General features: G+C 38.7%; 1 protein-coding gene across 1 annotated transcript in view; it reads right to left on the bottom strand.

Moving 5' to 3' along the window:
• Window positions 1-18388, bottom strand: part of fcho1 (FCH and mu domain containing endocytic adaptor 1) — a 55473-nt gene that overhangs the window by 14930 nt on the left and 22155 nt on the right. The window contains exons 3-12 of the mRNA XM_083940468.1: window positions 14906-14997; window positions 12278-12352; window positions 11149-11290; window positions 10672-10824; window positions 9574-9678; window positions 6284-6382; window positions 5709-5805; window positions 5370-5487; window positions 5192-5216; window positions 2788-2848 (exon numbers count right to left, since the gene is read on the bottom strand). Of these exons, the coding sequence (XP_083796594.1) occupies window positions 2788-2848; window positions 5192-5216; window positions 5370-5487; window positions 5709-5805; window positions 6284-6382; window positions 9574-9678; window positions 10672-10824; window positions 11149-11290; window positions 12278-12352; window positions 14906-14997 (967 nt within the window). The remainder of the gene's footprint in view (window positions 1-2787; window positions 2849-5191; window positions 5217-5369; window positions 5488-5708; window positions 5806-6283; window positions 6383-9573; window positions 9679-10671; window positions 10825-11148; window positions 11291-12277; window positions 12353-14905; window positions 14998-18388) is intronic.

The following is an 18388-nucleotide window of genomic DNA, read 5'->3' on the forward strand; positions in this document are numbered from 1 at the left end:
CAAGGAGAACAAGCTCATACTGTAAACAGGGAACGAAGAGTAATGTTTGAAAATAGTTTTTTTTGACTGTGAAGCATTTTTAGTAATTTTATTTTTTATTTCCTATTATTTTCTACAGAAGAACTTTTTCTTTACCGTTTTTCTACTTTTTTAATAGCGTGATGAAACTTTTCATTCACTGCATTTAACGCAACATTAATTTTTTTTTTACACTGTACTTGTTTTCTGTCTTTTTCTTTTTATAGTATCTGTTCCTTTGTATACTGAGTATTGTATATGAACCAAGAAGCATAACAACATTACAGAAGCACTAACATCATGAGCATTAGTGGAAAGATTAAAGAACTACTGTCAAAATGTTGAGCGCCTGTTACTGTACCTAAGTGTAAATTGTGTTTAACTGTATTATTAAATGCGTTCCAGGATCACAGTGCTGTAATATTGAAAGCCAAATGTAGTTTAGACGAATTATCCAAAGTGACGTAAATATAACATACATTTATCGTATGATTTCTACAAAGACTTAAACTTTTGCGGTAAATACTAAGCAGAAAAATGGAGTTAAGAACAAAATTAACGGTTCCAGAAATCGTTCACAATCTGTTTTTTATTTTGTTTTATGTTAGGGAAATGACAACTGCATACTCTGCAATCATTTAATAAATGGATAAGTTACTGAATGGCAGTGACTATTTTATGCAACAGGTAAAAACAAAGGTTAAATGTAAACTGTTCTTTTGATGGTCTATTAAACATAAATTGATGATAAATGATAAATTACTTCATTTCATACAGATGTTTTCATTTTGTGAGCTATGCGTGATTTCAAGAACAAAATAAATTGTAAAATATTGCAGAATCCAATGACAAACTGATATGAGACGAAAAATACGTGAATACAGTAAAAACCAGCGGGTGTTTTATTACCTCTGAGGAAGTTTCAGATAGTAATATTAACCATGAACAAAGAGCAAAGAAAGTCATTTTGATTCACTGGGAGAATGATTAAACCAGGACTCAGAGAAAGAAATGCAAGCAAGCAGAGTGCAGTGCAACACAGACACATACGTAAAACGCAAATAGAGGCAGAAGCACGGCAGAGTGTGCTGGAGGTGAGGGCTGTAGAGCTTTAAATAGCCGATACGCCACCTCCTGCCGCAACATCAACCTCATAGAAAGTCACCTCCCTTTCCACTTTGTGTGGACGGCACTCTGCTGCACGTGGAAGGGTTGCGTCACATGTGAGGTGTTTTTGTGTCTTGTGTTTATTAAAAGAAGAAGAAGAAGAAACTTGGGGACATGTGCAGCATGACTATTGACTTATTTGGACCACTACTCTGAGCAGCCGGGGGCTCGATGAGGGGGATGACAAAGTCAAGAAGAGCCGTTATCTCTGAGCTGTCCAGACCAAGAGCTACTGATAAATGGATCAGGGTTGGAGAGTCAGTACATGCAGTGTTAAGTTAGGAGGATAATTCATTCATATCCCAGGCACGCATTTACCTTATCTGTATTTAACGAGGGGGGTAGAGACCTTCATAATTGTCTAGAGCTGTGCAGGTAATGAGGCCATGAATGTGGTCGTTTGTCTGGAGAAATTCGTTAAACCCGCCTCTCACCTCTGAACTTCTGATCATGCTTCATTTTACGACTCCATCTCAGTAAGGGGACTTTTAGAGTCTATTCAGTGATTTCATGAGGTTCAAATTTCACACTGTGTCTGTCAAGTTATTGTCAAGTTATTGACATTCTATGGAAGTCTTTATGAATGTGAAATATGTTGTAAATTTAAAGAAAGCTCAAGTTTTTGTGGATTTAATTCAGTGGACGGTCCATTTCATGTTTGTTAACTCAGTACAGTATATTTAATTTCTTAAAATTACTGTATTATATTGGGTAAAAATAGCAAATACTTTTGACTGTTTGTCAGACTAAGTGAACATTTTTTGTATTTTTGGAGCACTTTAGTGTTTATGCCCTTCTTAGAAAGTAAACAGTGGAGAAATGGGGGTAACATTTCTCATTGACTTCTATACAATCACACTTCTGTTTGCAACTAGTGGAGTCACCCCTGCTAGCTATTAGAAAACTTTTTAAGGCCCAAAGGTTGCCACTTATTTTTACAAAATTAAATCAAAACAGATTTAATATGAACAGAAAAAGTCTCTTCAAGTGAAAACAGACCTCATTAAAGTGATCTTAATAAAAAACAAACAACAAGTAAAGACTTCTAAGGGGGGTGAATCATTTTTAGAGGGTAATGTAAATTAAAAAAAACTAAGATTTATCAGTAGCAAATATAATTAGTCGCTAGGCGCTAGATGCAATATAAAGAAAAAAAAAGAAAAATCATGAATAAATGAGCGAAAAGCATAATGAACACAGATGCTTCCATATAAAGGCAGGAGAAACAGTTTGAAATGGTTTAAAAAGATAAATCACATGTTATGGCAGTCACAACCATCCAGTTGAACACCTATGGGAGATTTTGGACTGATGCCTTGACTGCGATCTCAAACATCAACATGAAAACACCAAATCTGTTGGAAGATGTTATCCAACAGAGTATTGGAGTATTTATGCCAAGGAGTACTGACGACCCTTATTTTTCCTTTAGTTTGTCACCCTTCTGTAATTGCATCACAACATGGCACAGAAAAACGATACACCTAAAACAAAGAATGATAATAAACAATTTTTAATTAAAGAATGAAAGTTGAAAAGCTGTAAAATTAGATTATGGTGAATCATCCTGGTGTAACATGTGTGAGAACAAGAAAAGGATATCATTGTGTGTGCTGTCGGCTCGGATGACAAATCCCTCATCGTCTACTTCCAAGGGTGAGTTCTACAGCCACACACACACAAACACACACACACACACACACGTGCGCACGCACGCGCGCGCACGCACACACACACACACACACACACACACACACACACACGAGAGAAAGAGAGGAAGTCAGACACCAGCTGGATCAGCAACACAGACACGAATGGCACTTCAGCCACATATCTGACACACAGAAGTGCTTTGTCACAGTGTGTAACTCAGCAGCGCAGCCTACATGTAACAATGAGAGGCTTCTGTCAGAGTGTCTGAGTGAATAAATAGATGCTACAAATATTAAAAGTGTGAGTCAGCGACCAAATACTACAACTGTTATTACCAACAGGTCAAACAAAGCTGTGTGCTACAGCTGCAGGTGTGCTTTTAGTTAGATTTTAATCATTTCCTCGAGCCAGGATGTCTGGACACGTCAGCTGCCGTCATACGATCTTCAAAATAAGACACGACGAAGGCCTGATTTACAATCCAGCCAACATGGGGGCAGTTATTTTTAGACTGAGTGTTGACATATACAGATGGTGTTTGATTAGATCTGATTTCAGTGAACAGATCTCAGTAAGTAAAGTCGACAAGAGTAACTGTAGCCACTGATTGAAATAAAATCATCAGATCGCAGTGAAAGAAATTCTGATTAATGAATACTCAGAAGAGGTAAGTGATATGATGTGATATAAGGGGTGGACCCGAGTAGTTGAATATCCATTCATTGGGTAGGTATTTGGATATTCTTTTTATTTTTTGAAATAACACAATCCTTAAAGAATAATACCTTTAATTAAACCAAAAGAGACATATTGCAGCTAAGTGTGGGAGTCTTTACTATCATTACTTTATCTTTTCTCTCCTGTCCTCACACTGGGGCTGGGTGCTCAGCAGAGAGCAGCCACTAACTTGTTGCTCTAATATGAATATTAGCTGCTCAATTTCAACAACGTTAGGCTTAAAAAACGTGCATGCAGGCTGAAATTCACAGCGCTATTTGGAACAATTACCACTAATTAGCCACTAATTTATTAATTCCACTGAAACACTGCGGCAAGTGGCCGTCCATCTTAGCCAGGAACGCAGACATGTCTGTCAGAGTTGCGTTATAACCGAGTAGTCTGATAGTGTCATTCATTTTAGCAAAGAAAACCTCTAAAAAAAAACACTGCACGCTGTCTGCTCAGAACCAAACAGCAGACAGACACAGTTTGTCGTTGCAGACAAAAGAGATTATAATCTTATCAGCTAGATGTCAAAGTAGGCAACTGTTAACATTGATACAGCGAACACAAAACACATTTATAAGGCAATGATATGCTTTAAGTCGTACAGGGCGTCACTTTGCCAAAAATTCCTGTCTACATGCTACTCGGCTACTAATTCAGTTAAGTCAAAGTCCCTTCAAAAAGAGGAATTTTGTCGGAAACACAAATTAGCCAACTATTATGATCTAAAGCTTGTTTTCCAAGTTAACTCAGTAATACTTAGCTTTTTTTTTTAAATTATGAAAGAAATCAAGCGTCAATCTGCATTAATGCAACGTTTCTTTTATTATTAATAACTATATTATGATGAATCTAGAGGGTGAATGGGCTGTGTCAGAGTGTATATTCTTATGCAACATGTTTAAAAGTGACCTCAGCTAACATTACTAGTACCTGAGACACTACAGTCAGAAACTTAATGCCCTTGAAGGTGTAAAATAGCAGCACCAGTGGCTCTGTGATCTGTTGTGTACATTCATCGTTCACATCAGTCTGTTAGATGGACACACACACACACACACACACACACACACACACACACACACACACACACACACACACACACACACACACACACACACACACACACACACACACACACACACACACACACACACACACACACACACACACACACACACACACACACACACACACACACACACACACACACACACACACACACACACACACACACACACACACACACACACACACACACACACACACACACACACACACACACACAGTTATGCACGTCCCCTCGGTATCAGAAACCTTTTCTCAGAAGTACCAGAATAAACCTGGGAAACCCCACACCGTCAGTCATGTCATTATCACACACTCATGATTTCTTACTTACTTTTTTTCCACAAACACAAACACACACACACACTTGTATATGATTCTCTTTCTACTCCCAAAGAAACCCACCCACGCTTTTAGTGCACTTCTCACAGTGTAGAAGTGCACTAAAACCCATGTGTCTGCAGGGATAACTGCAGCTTTAGGAGTCAGACAGTACTGATAATTTAGTCAATGGTTTTGGAGCAGCACTGTTTGGGTTTGAATTATATCGGATACTCACCGGTGTCTCCATCACAGCGGAGTCTCTGCAAATACAAAAAAAAAAAAAAACACAAGGATGTATTTTCTCTTCATTATTCAGAATTAACTCAGTCGCAGAGAACAGCGTCAAGATTCATTTTCAGGAGCTTGTAGAGCACAGCATGTTTGTTTCTGTGTGTTTTAATGTGCACACTCACGTAGAGTCTGGCTCCTTGTCCCTCTTGCCGAGGCCGGGGATCCTGAAGGCTTTTGCTCGACTCTTCTTTCCACCTTCAGGAGCCAAAGCTGTCATGTACTCCTCGAAACCAACCAGAGCTGCAGATGACACAAAAAAACATTTAGAAAACACATTAATACAGTTTATGCATGTAGTCGAGTCTGTCGTATTTTGTCCCTATGAATTATTCCACCACCACAATACTGTTTTGAGTGTGGGTGTTTTATTGTCACTGTTATGTAAGCTGCGGAAGTCGTGTGTTTATTTCACTCCTACTGGAAACAAGCCAAAAAAGGCATCCCGATGGTTTAAACTATACCTGGCCGGTCTTTGCCCGTGCCCTTCTGCTCTGCAAATTTCTGGATGAGGTTATCTATACCGATGTTTTCCACATTCTGCTTGAATTCCTCGTGGACCTGCAGCGGAGCAGAACAACAAAGATTATTTGGTCCTTTAGTAAGCATGTTATATTAAAAAAGGTGTCATGAAATGATTGTTTTAGTTATTAGAGCTGTGTGATAACGCTCTATTATAAAATATTTATTATTACCAGTGCTCTTATTGTTAACCTTTAAATTGATATTGTGGATATTTATAATTTTTATGACTCCAATTTAACATGTTTGCATGAACTGAGCATCGATCAGTTGCTTGTTGTTTAACATTATCAAGCAACAGGAGGAACAAAACTACAGTTTGCTATTGTTGTGCAAAGTTATCACACTTCGCTTTAACTAAACATTAATCCATTTATGATGAAAGGAAAAAAACAGTTGGTATTGAGGTCTGAGAAAAAATGAAATATATAGAAATAAGAATACAAAAATAAAAAGTATAAAGACATTTAAAATGCTTTCTTCAGAGAAAGGGTTAATATTGTCAGCTACCACACACCTGTCCCACTTGAACATGAGTGTCTTCTATAGAATGGGAGTAACCTTTGATCAGCTGTTTCATCTGCCGCAGGTGGGACTCGTCGATTTCCTGAAACTTCTACTCACAAACGCATGTACAAACACACACAGACACAAAGTGAGGAAAACAAAAACTCTGTTACCATGTGAAACCTCAAAACTTACTGTTGGTTAATTAATCTTTCTCTGCCCCTTTGTGCTCATTGAATCAAAACCAACCACATAACCTCACTGCTACACTGACATCTACTTTAAAACACAGCTGTTTCTTTAAGTCACTGAAAAGATTGTTTTATTCATTTGATAAAAAGAAAAGCAGTTTTTCCAGTATTTATGCTGAGAGGTAGCCAATAGTTCAGTTTTCATAAATCTGTATGATAATGAGGATTTTGTATTCTTTTTTATGTCTTTAATTATACAGGCACTGTTAAGGCTGGTGATATACAGGATCTATTTGTTGATACAGGCTGATTTTGTGTTTCTCTGGTGTTATTTCAGTTTGTTTTCAATATGTTTTGCTGTGATTCTTACCATGTGTTTTTGTTGTGCTTTTGTCCTTATAAAAACAAAATAAATGCAACTTTCTCACTCGGCAGCATTCACAGAAGAAGTCATATTAAACAGAAGCTTTAACCTCCACAAGGTTTTAAATGAGATCTGAGAATTCAGGAGCAGCTACAAAGAGGCACTCTTTTACCAGGTCTTTAAACCAGTTATAATTTGAGAGGATTTAGTATTGAAGTGTTATCCTGCTTTTAATTCAGCCAGCTCATTTGTCGCTGTCTGGTTCAGGGGAGTTGTCTTGATATAGTGCCACTGACTTTTGTCTGAGAAGTGAGTTTGTGAGCAGGAAGTTTTGCCAGTTTCTGTTCTCTAATTAACCGGGCAGAGAGTGCAAACATAAAACATTCTCCACTGACTCTTCCCAACTGCTGTCAGCCTTCAGCAGGGCGCTTCATTCCAATCTGACGTGTACCACGACTCCAGGGGCCAGTTTCACAAAGACATTTGAGTGGTCTGTCTTTTTCGAGTCTTAAGTTTGCTCTTAGATTAGTTCAAGTTAGACTGTTTCACAAGACTGTGACTTAATTTTAAAGTTGTACTCTAAGATTTTCATCTACTTAATTGTCTTTTACGTCACTATCTATCACAGAGTGAGTTAAAACAATGGTAACTGATCATATGACCCACTAATCAAAACACTTGTTGTCTTCTTTCTGAGTACTCCAATATCCTGTCTGTGGCGACATTCGCGGGCTGGATGTAAATAAATGGCCATGTTAGTGACGCTGCTGACAGCGGTTGGTCTGTTGGTCGGACTCCTCACTAATGGTTATGCTATGTTCAGCTGTAATCAAAAATCAGGACACTTCCAACTTCTGAGTAAGGCTTTTAGTAAGAACAGAAGTGTAATAGGCGTGTGTGTGTGTGTGTGTGTGTGTGTGTGTGTGTGTGTGTGTGTGTGTGTGTGTGTGTGTGTGTGTGTGTGTGTGTGTGTGTGTGTGTGTGTGTGTGTGTGTGTGTGTGTGTGTATTTAAGAGAGTAACATACAGTAAAGTGGACGGGCGGGAAGCGGAGAGGTGAATGTGTGTCAAAGTTTACAAAAGAGCAAAAAATAAAAAAACATCGTCAACACACATAGCGACCCTGAATGTAACACAATGGAGGGCTCTGAAGGAACAGGCTCGCCAGCAATTATATCTTATCACCAAAGAGGCTGCTAGAAACAAGGGATCTCAAAAATGATACGGTATATTACAACTTAGCAGAGCTTTAGCAGATGTATGGAGCCCTGCAACATTAAGACACCACCACATCTCACCTCTATGGCGAGATTTTATACTACTTTTTTATACTGTTTATACTGTTTTTTTTATTATTACACTGAATTCGCCCAGTAAGATGTCCATGTAACTGTTGGATTCTTCCAGAAGGCAAACATTTTCTGCAGAGTGAACCAAGCTAAGTAATTTGACACAGCTGCTATATTTTAGTTCTTCAATTTAATTCAAAGAAGAAACAAGAAAACCTAATCTTAATTTAACTAGCTTTTAGCAACTGACTTCTTGATCCAAGCCTTGTCTTTGTGAAACCGACCTCAGATTTTTACTTCAAACTCTTGCATCTAAAGGAGTCTGTGAATGAAACCTCTTTTTCCCTCAAAGTCCTTGAAGCTGTTGCTCTAAGAACCAGTATTTAGGGGTTCAGTTATTTTAAAATAGTGTTAAAGCTGCAAATCTGCTGTGACGGGACAAAACTGCCTGAAAAGCAGAAGTGTGTTCGTGATGTGAAGGCAAACGAACCAACCAGAGGACAGTGTGATATTAAATATGTGATTTTAGAGCAAATTTAAATGTTAAATTACTGTTAAATCCATGATCATGAACTACAAAGAAAAGCTGTCTCCCAATCTGTATGAGTGATGTATAGCCTATATTTTATACAAGATTATTTAGTAACCATTGTAAAACATGTGTTGTGCTTGCATGTCCTATTCATTGTTTTAAAGTAGTTCCCTACATAAAAAGTGAGTAAAAGGTAGCTGACCAACATGACATTATGTTAAAACATGCCTGTTTTTGCCCAGTTTGTTAATCATGAGCCCTTTGTGAACACCAGCGAAGATAAATATACTCTTTTACCTTGATCCAGACCAAATGAACCAAACCACAGGCATGAAAAGTGCCCTTAGAGAACTTATCTTGTTATGTTCTCTAGTTTTATGTTTCACAAAAAGCGTCATAGTTTCTGATTTACTGATCTCTTATTGATTTTGTTATTCTCCATTTCCTCTTCCATCTTTTGACTCATTTTTCTCCTACATACTAATGACCGAATCTTCCCCCTCAAAGCTATTGCCAAGAGATAATTGGATGCAAGGATTTCAGTCATCATTTCAAATCTAAAACACAGAGATACTCATTTGTGTTTGTTGCAGATTTCTATGGAAACAGCAGCAGTAACCATGGAAGTGTGGAGGCAGTAATTAAAAGGTAATGAGCGTGGGGGCAGGATGTGCATGCGCGTGTTATCTGGTGGGTGTTTAGGAGTCGGGGGTTGAGGTTTCCATGTTTGGGTAAGGTATGATAGGATAATAAATGCAAGGATAAGATAGAGGTCTAGTGTGGTGGGAGGTTACAGAGATGGTGAGTCATGGAGATAAAGGGAGATAAAGCCCAAAAGAAGAAAAAATACATAAAAACACCACATCGGAGGGTGGGAGAGACAGAGAAAAAAGTGGCCCTCGGCCCAGCTGGAGTCAGAGCTGACCTGTGAGGACTCGCTCATCTTCTGCTCAAACTCTCCTCCCACGCGGTTGTACTTCTCGATACACAACGCAAATGATTCAGCCGCTTTCTTAGACTTCAGCTCCGCCTAGTGAAAAAGAAAAGAAAAAGGAAAATGATGGCCTTTTGCTACAGACTCTCATTCATAAACCTGAAATACAAATCAATAGCTCAGTGAGTGGATGGGAACAATTTCTGTCCCATGATTACAACTACTCCATTCAGTATTCAGTCTCTACCTTCAAGCGGACGTCCAAGAGCAGAGCAGTTAGAAAAGGCTGTTCTCCATAATTGTCAAGACAGAATAAATCCATCCTATTTAACCTCAATAAAAACAGAAACTCTTGTCCCATTACTGGAAAACAAAAAACGAGCATGTGGATTTTAGGGTCACAAGACAGACAATAATGACACAACATCCCAGAGCAAACTAAGGAATATGTATGCAGGACATCGGGGATATTGATGTGATTCATCATTTTTTTTTACAAGTTTGTGAGATTTAAAAGGAACACGGTCAAAGTATTTGCTTTTAAACTTTATCTATTTTTTCCTCAGGAATGAAACGCATGGTCATAAGGAGAGGGGTATGAACAATTGCAAAAAAACCAAATCACAGTCATTTAACTTCCAAGGGGATAACACTGATTTTTTTTAAAAGATGATCATAGACTGTGTGATATGGTTGAAAGCAGAGAGTAGTAAGCAGACCTCGAGTTTGGATTGCTTTGCCAAATGATTAATATTCAATTATGAACAATTGTAAATAATGGATTTATATTAAAATCATGCAAAACACTGACTCTTAGCTCTTCTGAAATCAGACATGTCTGCTTAAAGTAATCTCAAACTACAAAATAAAGCTGCCAAAAGTTGTCATAGATACTATTTCTTCAGGAATATCTGACTGAAGGTAAACTGATGCAAAAAGATTTGTGCTTTTGTTTTATAAACGTCACAAAGACTAAAGATACTTCAAAAGACTATAATACTACAGAGGATCCAGCTGACCTTCGGTTAGACTCTGCAGCATTATCCTGATTTAAACACACAAACTAAAAAAAGAGTGGTGGTGGCTAACTTTCTCCAGTTCTTTCTGTTGAGCTCCCTCCTTCCTGAGTCGGTCCAGCTCTAAACACTTGGCGTGGTAACCCTCCTTTGACTTCTGAAGGTGGCCGCTCTGAACCTGCAGCGCCTGCACCGCCTCCACTGTCCCCACCATCTCCTCCTTTGTCTGGGTGACACACACACACAAACACGCACGCGCACACGCACACACGCACGCACACACATGCACACACACACACGCACACACCAAAAGACAACACATGGACATCCTGTACAGATCATTATTGTACTTTAAGGGAAAATGCAGCAATTACCATGAAAAGACAGTAATGGGATTTTCTGTGGGCTAAATCAAATCAGGATGAAAGAGGCTTGACGGTGGGCAAGTACTGAGATAATATACAAGTTTATATTCACAGAAAAACACACGGAGGCAGAAAAATCTGAAAGTTTTCTGTCAGGATAGTGGAGCATCAATCTTCCATTGTACCTTACGGTGAATTTTGACCTGCTCGTCTCCGTACTTGTTGATGTCCCGGATGAGATCGTTCATCTTCTTCATCAGCTCGAGGTGGCAGAGGGCCAGTTTATCTGAAGATACCCTGAACACATCCCACATGGGAGCAAACGTCCTAGAACATACATAGATAAGCATTAAGGGCACACACAAACTGCTCGGTTCATACTTCATCTTCATTTAAGATTTGTGTCAAAGTGTCAAGAGAAGTGTCACACTGTGGACAAGACTTTGTTAAACACAGCTTCGGTCAACCCAAAATATTCTTACAGTTGTCCATTTTGCCTTCACATTCTTGTGAAACTATACATGGTCAGTAAGAAAGTGGCACAAACACAAACATTAAATTAAATTAATATTAAAACATTTTGACATGGAGAGATTAAGAGCTTGAAATCTCAATCGATCTACGGTGAGGTTGCGGGGGGTTGGTGAGGACACTTCACATCGACCTTAAAACCGACCACCCTTGGAGCACATTCTTACACCACTGAAGAAAGGTGATTTCCTGCCGCTGTTAAGATGTCCTTTAATAAATCTAAAGCTCCTGAAAACTCAAACCCCAAGTGGTTCTCTTTAACATTAAATAGGCAACAATACAATTTAAAGTAAGAAAAAACATCATGTTGTATTTGTGTGTGTGCGTGTGTGAGCCCTGTACACTAATGAGAAGCACCCAAATAAAAAAATCAATGTGCAGGAAGCTCATCATTCATAGTAGGAAAGAGATTAAAGGTCCTGTGTGTAATATTTTCCATGTATTAATTGTTACGTACTTAAAAGTTGAGACCTTCACGACTTTCGCGGTTGCCTATAACAGCCTGTGGACTGACTTCTATGTAAAGGTTTCAGGACAGATTTTCCAGCATTTTACTAACATCCTGCCGACAACTCAATGCAGTTCACTAACTGCCACCGGTGTCGTTTAAAACAAGGGTTTTCTGAAAGTTACACAGAGAACCTTTAATGTTTAAGTGCATTGAATGGTCATACGACCGTCACATAATTACAGTGACAAACACTTCCAACAGCATAAATTCAACCGTAGTGAATGAGGAGATGCAGTTGTTGTTCTGTCCTGTGGTTACATGACGGTACTTACCCCTGTGGACTTCCGTTGCTGGCCATCTTGGCCAGTTTGCTCATTGATTTGGAGTAAGTCTCCTCAATAGCAGCACTGCAAAACACACATTAACATTATCAGAATAACCAATACAATATCTCTAATTTAGTACCGTCAAAGAGAAAACTGACAATTATGGATGAATGCACAAATGTTAAACTTGTTAATGCATATATAATGTATGTATAAATGTGTGTGTGTGTGTGTGTGTGTGTGTGTGTGTGTGTGTGTGTGTGGTGTGTATGTCAGAAGATGCACATCTTCCTTTTTGTTTATCTACTAAAGCCAAGTTGCCAGTAACACGACAGGAAGATTGATGTTGTGTGCATTCTTTAAAATGTAAATTCTTCTAAATAACTTAGACTTATACTTTAGACTGCTGAATGTAATAATCTCCAATAGAACTTCCCCACACGGCTATTCCCTCTTCTAATTGCCTCATATGTTATGTTCTCTATCTAGAGCTTACTTTGGCCCAAACTCAGGGCATCCACCATTAGAGTCGGCGAGATAAAGATTAATTTCCAGCAGTGTCGGGTAAATGTTGCAATAAGCCACATTTAAATGATTTATGGACTCATTTTTCTAGGCTGGACATAAAACTTTAACATCCATCTGTAGACCCTGAACAATAAGAAGGAAGGAGCATTGATCCAAATATCCTGAGGGTGAACAAGAACAACAAGTCATGAAAAAACAGACTCTCGGTCTCGAGCAGCGATACTGTGTTGGAACTCAAATTAGATCACAAGAAGACCTAACAAATGTTTCATTATTATATATGTATTATTTTTTCATGTTTCACATTTAGTTTTTTATATTTCCTTCATGTTCAATACGTTTTGTTTTTTTAGTTCAATCAATTAAGCTGAGAGTGAGGTCTTCAATTTCTTTCTATAGCCCATATACCGTACAAAAGGAACCACACCTGCACACTTTACAGTTCAGTTCAGCTATGGGGCCTGCAACTTTACCATTTAGGTCCGCTCTTGTAGTGTAGTTTGCAGCTGTTTTCAGTGAAAAAGTTCCAAAAACTGCCCACGGTGACATCTTCAAATGTCTTGTTTTGTCAGATTAACAGCCCGAAACTCAAAAATATTAAGTTTACTATCATAAAATGTTTATTGTGTCCCCACTATCAATGTTGCTAAGGGGCGCTAGCAAGAAGTAGAAACGTATCCAATAAACTGACTACCTACCAACATGACTGCAGTAAATATAATACGCAGTAACTGAGAAATCTGGAGAATGTGGCTGGAGTAGCTGCGGTACTTGAGTCTTTTATATGCCGTCTTATATCAAAATGACCTTTAAGTCAAGTGGAAGATGAGAAAGAAATGTATCAAAACAATTGCCTTTCCTCCATCCTGCGGGATCACACGCTATTTTATCCACAGTGGCCCTATTTAATTTCCTGCCTGCTGATTTGTTGTCCGCTGCTGTCCGAGCAGATAAGTGAATTTCCCCCTGTGAGGAATGTGCACAGGACCTCTGAATCAATGTCAGGATTATATCACTGTCTGACAGAGCACTTTGTGTGTGTTAACTTCCAGCTGTGAGAGCCCAAACTCCTGTGGGAACCTCATTACTATCCTCAATTTACTCACTGACAATCACTAATTAGAGAACAGATTGTTTAGTATGACAAACTAGACTTTGAGAGGACAATTTTAATTAGGTAATTGACCTTAGGTACTACTATTAAGCCTGCTAAGCTCTCAGTTCTTGCAAAGCATTTTATAATAATGGTTGCAGGTTTACAAGTGGAAATTCTTAGTAATGTGCTCAATTGAAAATATGGGCCCTTGATTTCAGACAAAGATAAACAAAAGCAGGCTTCTTGTCTCTAGCCAGCTAACATTAGTTTTTCCAGCAGAAATAACACCTGTTTCTGGCAGATATTTTATATTTTATTATGTAAGATTTTATTTAGCTAACTAAGCAGGTGTTAGCTGGTTAAAAAAACATGACTAATGTTTCCAGGTGACTCATTCTAAAAGAAAATCTTGTAAACGGGTCTGAAATATACACCTCAAGACCCGCTAAAAGACTGAGGCTAAAGCTAACAGCTCCCAGGGAAAACATTCTCATCATCATCAATTTATGATCCATGAAAAAACTAGTTAATTATAGGTATTGCAAGGAAAAAGATCATACTGTTTACTGTAGCTTAATATACACTCACACTCACTTTCAATGTTGGAAAAGAAAAGTCTCATTTCAATTTGGAAACTGATAAATATAATTAAATTTATTTAATCCCAGCAGTTGCAAACATGGATAAAATATAACCTGGATCAAAAGGCTAATCTCCCCTTTCAGGCTTGTGTGTGAGAGTGTGAGAGCTGCAAAAGTAGCACAGTAGTGAGGACAGGGGTCAGGGGTCAGAGCGGAGAGGGACGACTGAAGCAGTTTTAACAAAGAAAGACTTGTTAAAGCCTTCTCTGACAGGACTTTGAAACACCTTGTTAGATACAGCAAGAGTTTAAATCCAAAACAGTCCATTTATCATCTCTGAGCATTTCACTCAACGGTCACTCATGTTTTCTGCCAAGTATACAGAGTCCACCTCCCACACAGATATTCATGAAGACACGCAAACCTTACCTCTCACGGACAAACTCGGCTAGCTCCTTGGTTGCCAGCTGGCCATGCTTCATGTTGTGGTAGAGCACGTCAAAGCCGGCATTTTTCTCCCCCTGCCAAGGTAGAAATAAAAACACACACAGCATCTGTTAGCACACAAACGAGGAACATCAAACCAACATTAGAATGTTTAAAGAGAGTGATATCAGCCGGTGGTTCATTACAGCAATATGACATTTGATTTGACTTTAAAGTTGTACTTTGTAAGAAAAAAAATCAGATATTTGATTGTCTTTTAAGTTGTTATCTATGAAATAGTGAGTTAAAACAATGGCGATTGATCATATGACCCACTAATGAAAGCACTTGTTGCCTTTTTGCTGAGTATTCCAATATCGGGTCTGCCGCGATATTCCCGGGCTGGATGTAAATAAGCCGCCATGTTAGTAACACTGCTGACAGCGGTTGGTCTGCCGGCCCAGATCATCAGGGTTATGCAGCGTTCACTTGTAATTAGAAATTGGGAACTTCCAACTTCTGAGTCACACTTGTAGTAAGGACAGTTCTTGTGTGTGTGTGTGCGTGTGCGTGCGCCTCACAACCATCACTGTCGTAATCACACAAACCTAACACCTGTGTTAACTTATCTGTCATAGTCTGAAAAAGAGCCTGACCGAGGCAGCACTATTACAAGTGGACCGTGTTGTTTTTTGAGCATCACCACATTTTTCAATCAACAGACGTCCAGTGCAGACGGAGACACAGACAGCTGCTTCTTGGGACCTAAAAATACCCTGTCGGAGGAGAACAGACCAGTTCCCAGGTACCAGGGGAATGGCTGGAATGCCAGGAAAGGGTCATCCAAAAACAGACATGAAAGAAAGAAAGAAAGAAAGAAAGAAAGAAAGAAAGAAAGAAAGAAAGAAAGAAAGAAAGAAAGAAAGAAAGAAAGAAAGAAAGAAAGAAAGAAAGAAAGAAAGAAAGAAAGAAAGAAAGAAAGAAAGAAAGAAAGAAAGAAAGAAAGAAAGAAAGAAAGAAAGACAGGACTGTAGACTCCCAGGAAGTGAGTAAGGAAGAGACTGTTTCAAACTCAGCGTTTAAAACCTCAGCAGTTTAATTGATTAACACAAAATATATTATTGGATAATCGATTAAGTCATTTTCCAGGCAATACAGCCAAACAATCACTGGATCCAACTTCTCAGTTGTGTGAATTTGCTTCTCGTCTTTTTCTTGTGTGATAAACAACTGAATATCTTTCAGCTTGGGATTGTTTGTCAAGACAAAAGAAGCTATTTGAAAATGCCACATCAGACAGAATGTGCACACAAATGCCTTCCTGTATCTTAACCAGGTGAGGGTAATGTGGATCTTCTGGTTCGGCTGTACTCAAAAGTTCAGTTCACCCGATGCACAAAACATTTTTAATGAAATGTGCTATATTACCCTGAGGGTTATTTAGATTATTAGTATTTCTGCGAAGACCTGTTGAAGTTTTGTCATTTTGAGTGTTCAATTCAGAAGTTACATAAATTGCTCTCTTTACGCTTATTTATACTACTATGTTAACAATACAATGAGATGCAAGTTCTGTCATTGTGGTGTGACATTTTTTAAAATGTGAAAAAAAGACAATTTATGTTGCAGCCTCATTGAGGAGAGTAATATCACCCTGGATCAGCACAGTCTACCACTGTTTTAAGTTTGATTTATAGACTTCTTGTTAAGCTCAATTTCACTGAAGTTGTTTTTATCTTATCCATGTTGAATCCTGTTTTCTCCCCTCCTTTACAAAAGGATAGGGGTTTGTGTTATTACACAATAGTTGAATACTTTGACGTGAGCTATTTCTAAACAATAAGCGTTCTGCAGCAGTATAGTGCGGTTCATTGGCAGGGGCAGTTGGCAGATGCCTTTTGTTGAAACTCTACCCTCTCCAAGGAAAGGTGAGCTGCCAGTCTAGGCCTTCAAACCACCACACCTGCCTCTCCACAGCTAGACACAGCACCTGTCCACCACTGCTAGCAGGCTAGTCTGTCAGCTGTGTGCAAATAGAGCTCATCCACAGATCCACGATTATTACTAGTGTTCAAATGGTTTTGCAAACAGTATTTGATAATGAAAAGAGTCAGTATGAAGTCTTGTTAAATATTTGAAAAAGCAAATATGAGCACTCTTTGCTCTAAGTGATATGCCATAACTTTATTACACCAGCATTTTAGCTGTTTAGCATATTATATTTACTTTTGCAAGCGCTCAAATAGTTAATAATGACCTTGGAAGGAAAACTGCTCACAAAAACTCCGTCATCATCATAACTTCACTTAAAATAGTTTCTAATTGCAGACATATTTTATGCCAAGATTCAAGTTTTTACGCCCCTTAAGCTGCCAGGATACTTCATCAGAAGTGTTTATCAGATGGTCAAATAGCTTCATTCTGAAACCCCCCACTTCACACCCACTTCACATCGTGTCTTTTTTCATTAGTTACACAACTATTTCTGTCACTTTTTGCGAGTGCAACACTATGAATGTTTCCAGGAGAGACTGGAAGACATTCAGAGCTACCATATTTAAGCAATATCCAGTCTTTCCTCTCAGCGGCCAGCTTTTCACCCATCCTCCAGTGTGGCCGTGCTGACATTGTTGTACAAACCACTTCTCTTCTAGTATAACCCAGGGAAAGCTATCGTTGAGACGAAAAAATATCCACAACTCCTTTCATTCTACGGCAAACATGTCCAGTTTTGTTGTTTATCTCTTCAGGTGAGGGCTGATGAATTAAGTACTGGGAAGTGGTATGTTTAGTGGGCTAAGAAGTATAATATTCAGTGCCGGCACTGTGTGATCATGGCCATTACTGATGGTGACATAGGACTCACATCATTCACTTTTCCCTAAAATAATTGCAACTTTCACTGATTTTGATCTTTAAGAGTGTGTGTAGTTTGTTTTCCGAGTCAATCCCACAGACATTGTCCTGCTGCTGTAAATACTCACTAGAGCACCCAATGTTTATCAGTCTGCAGCTGAATATAGCCCCCAAGAAATGCACTATTGACTCCAGTTTTAGTTATGTGCGCAAAAAACAAGAGTGTATGCAATTTCATGAAATTATCGAGCTGTATAAAAATAAGGCATAAAAGGAATATGCTCCAGGTCAAAGACAGAGCAGTCCAATCAGCTTTTATAATATGGCTCAGTGTATGGGAACACATGCCTCAGACTGGCAGGTGCAACAGAAATGAAATGAGTGTGACCACACGGACAAATCCTTCTTCTCTGATAAGGAGCTACATGTGTGCATGTTTACGTGAGCAGGTTATCGACTGAGCAGCTGTGAGTTGGTACTTGTGGATCAGTCATGCCAAACAATCTGATAGCATATTACATGACAGCCGCAAACCTGCTGACAGTCTTCCTAAGTGTCTTCAAGTGTGGTAATGTATTCCTTAAGCCTTCTGTGAATGAAAATCCTTCATGTCTGATATATGCAAACCCC

Source organism: Echiichthys vipera, assembly GCF_963691815.1.
Source record: "Echiichthys vipera genome assembly, chromosome: 3".
Lineage (NCBI taxonomy): Eukaryota > Metazoa > Chordata > Actinopteri > Perciformes > Trachinidae > Echiichthys > Echiichthys vipera.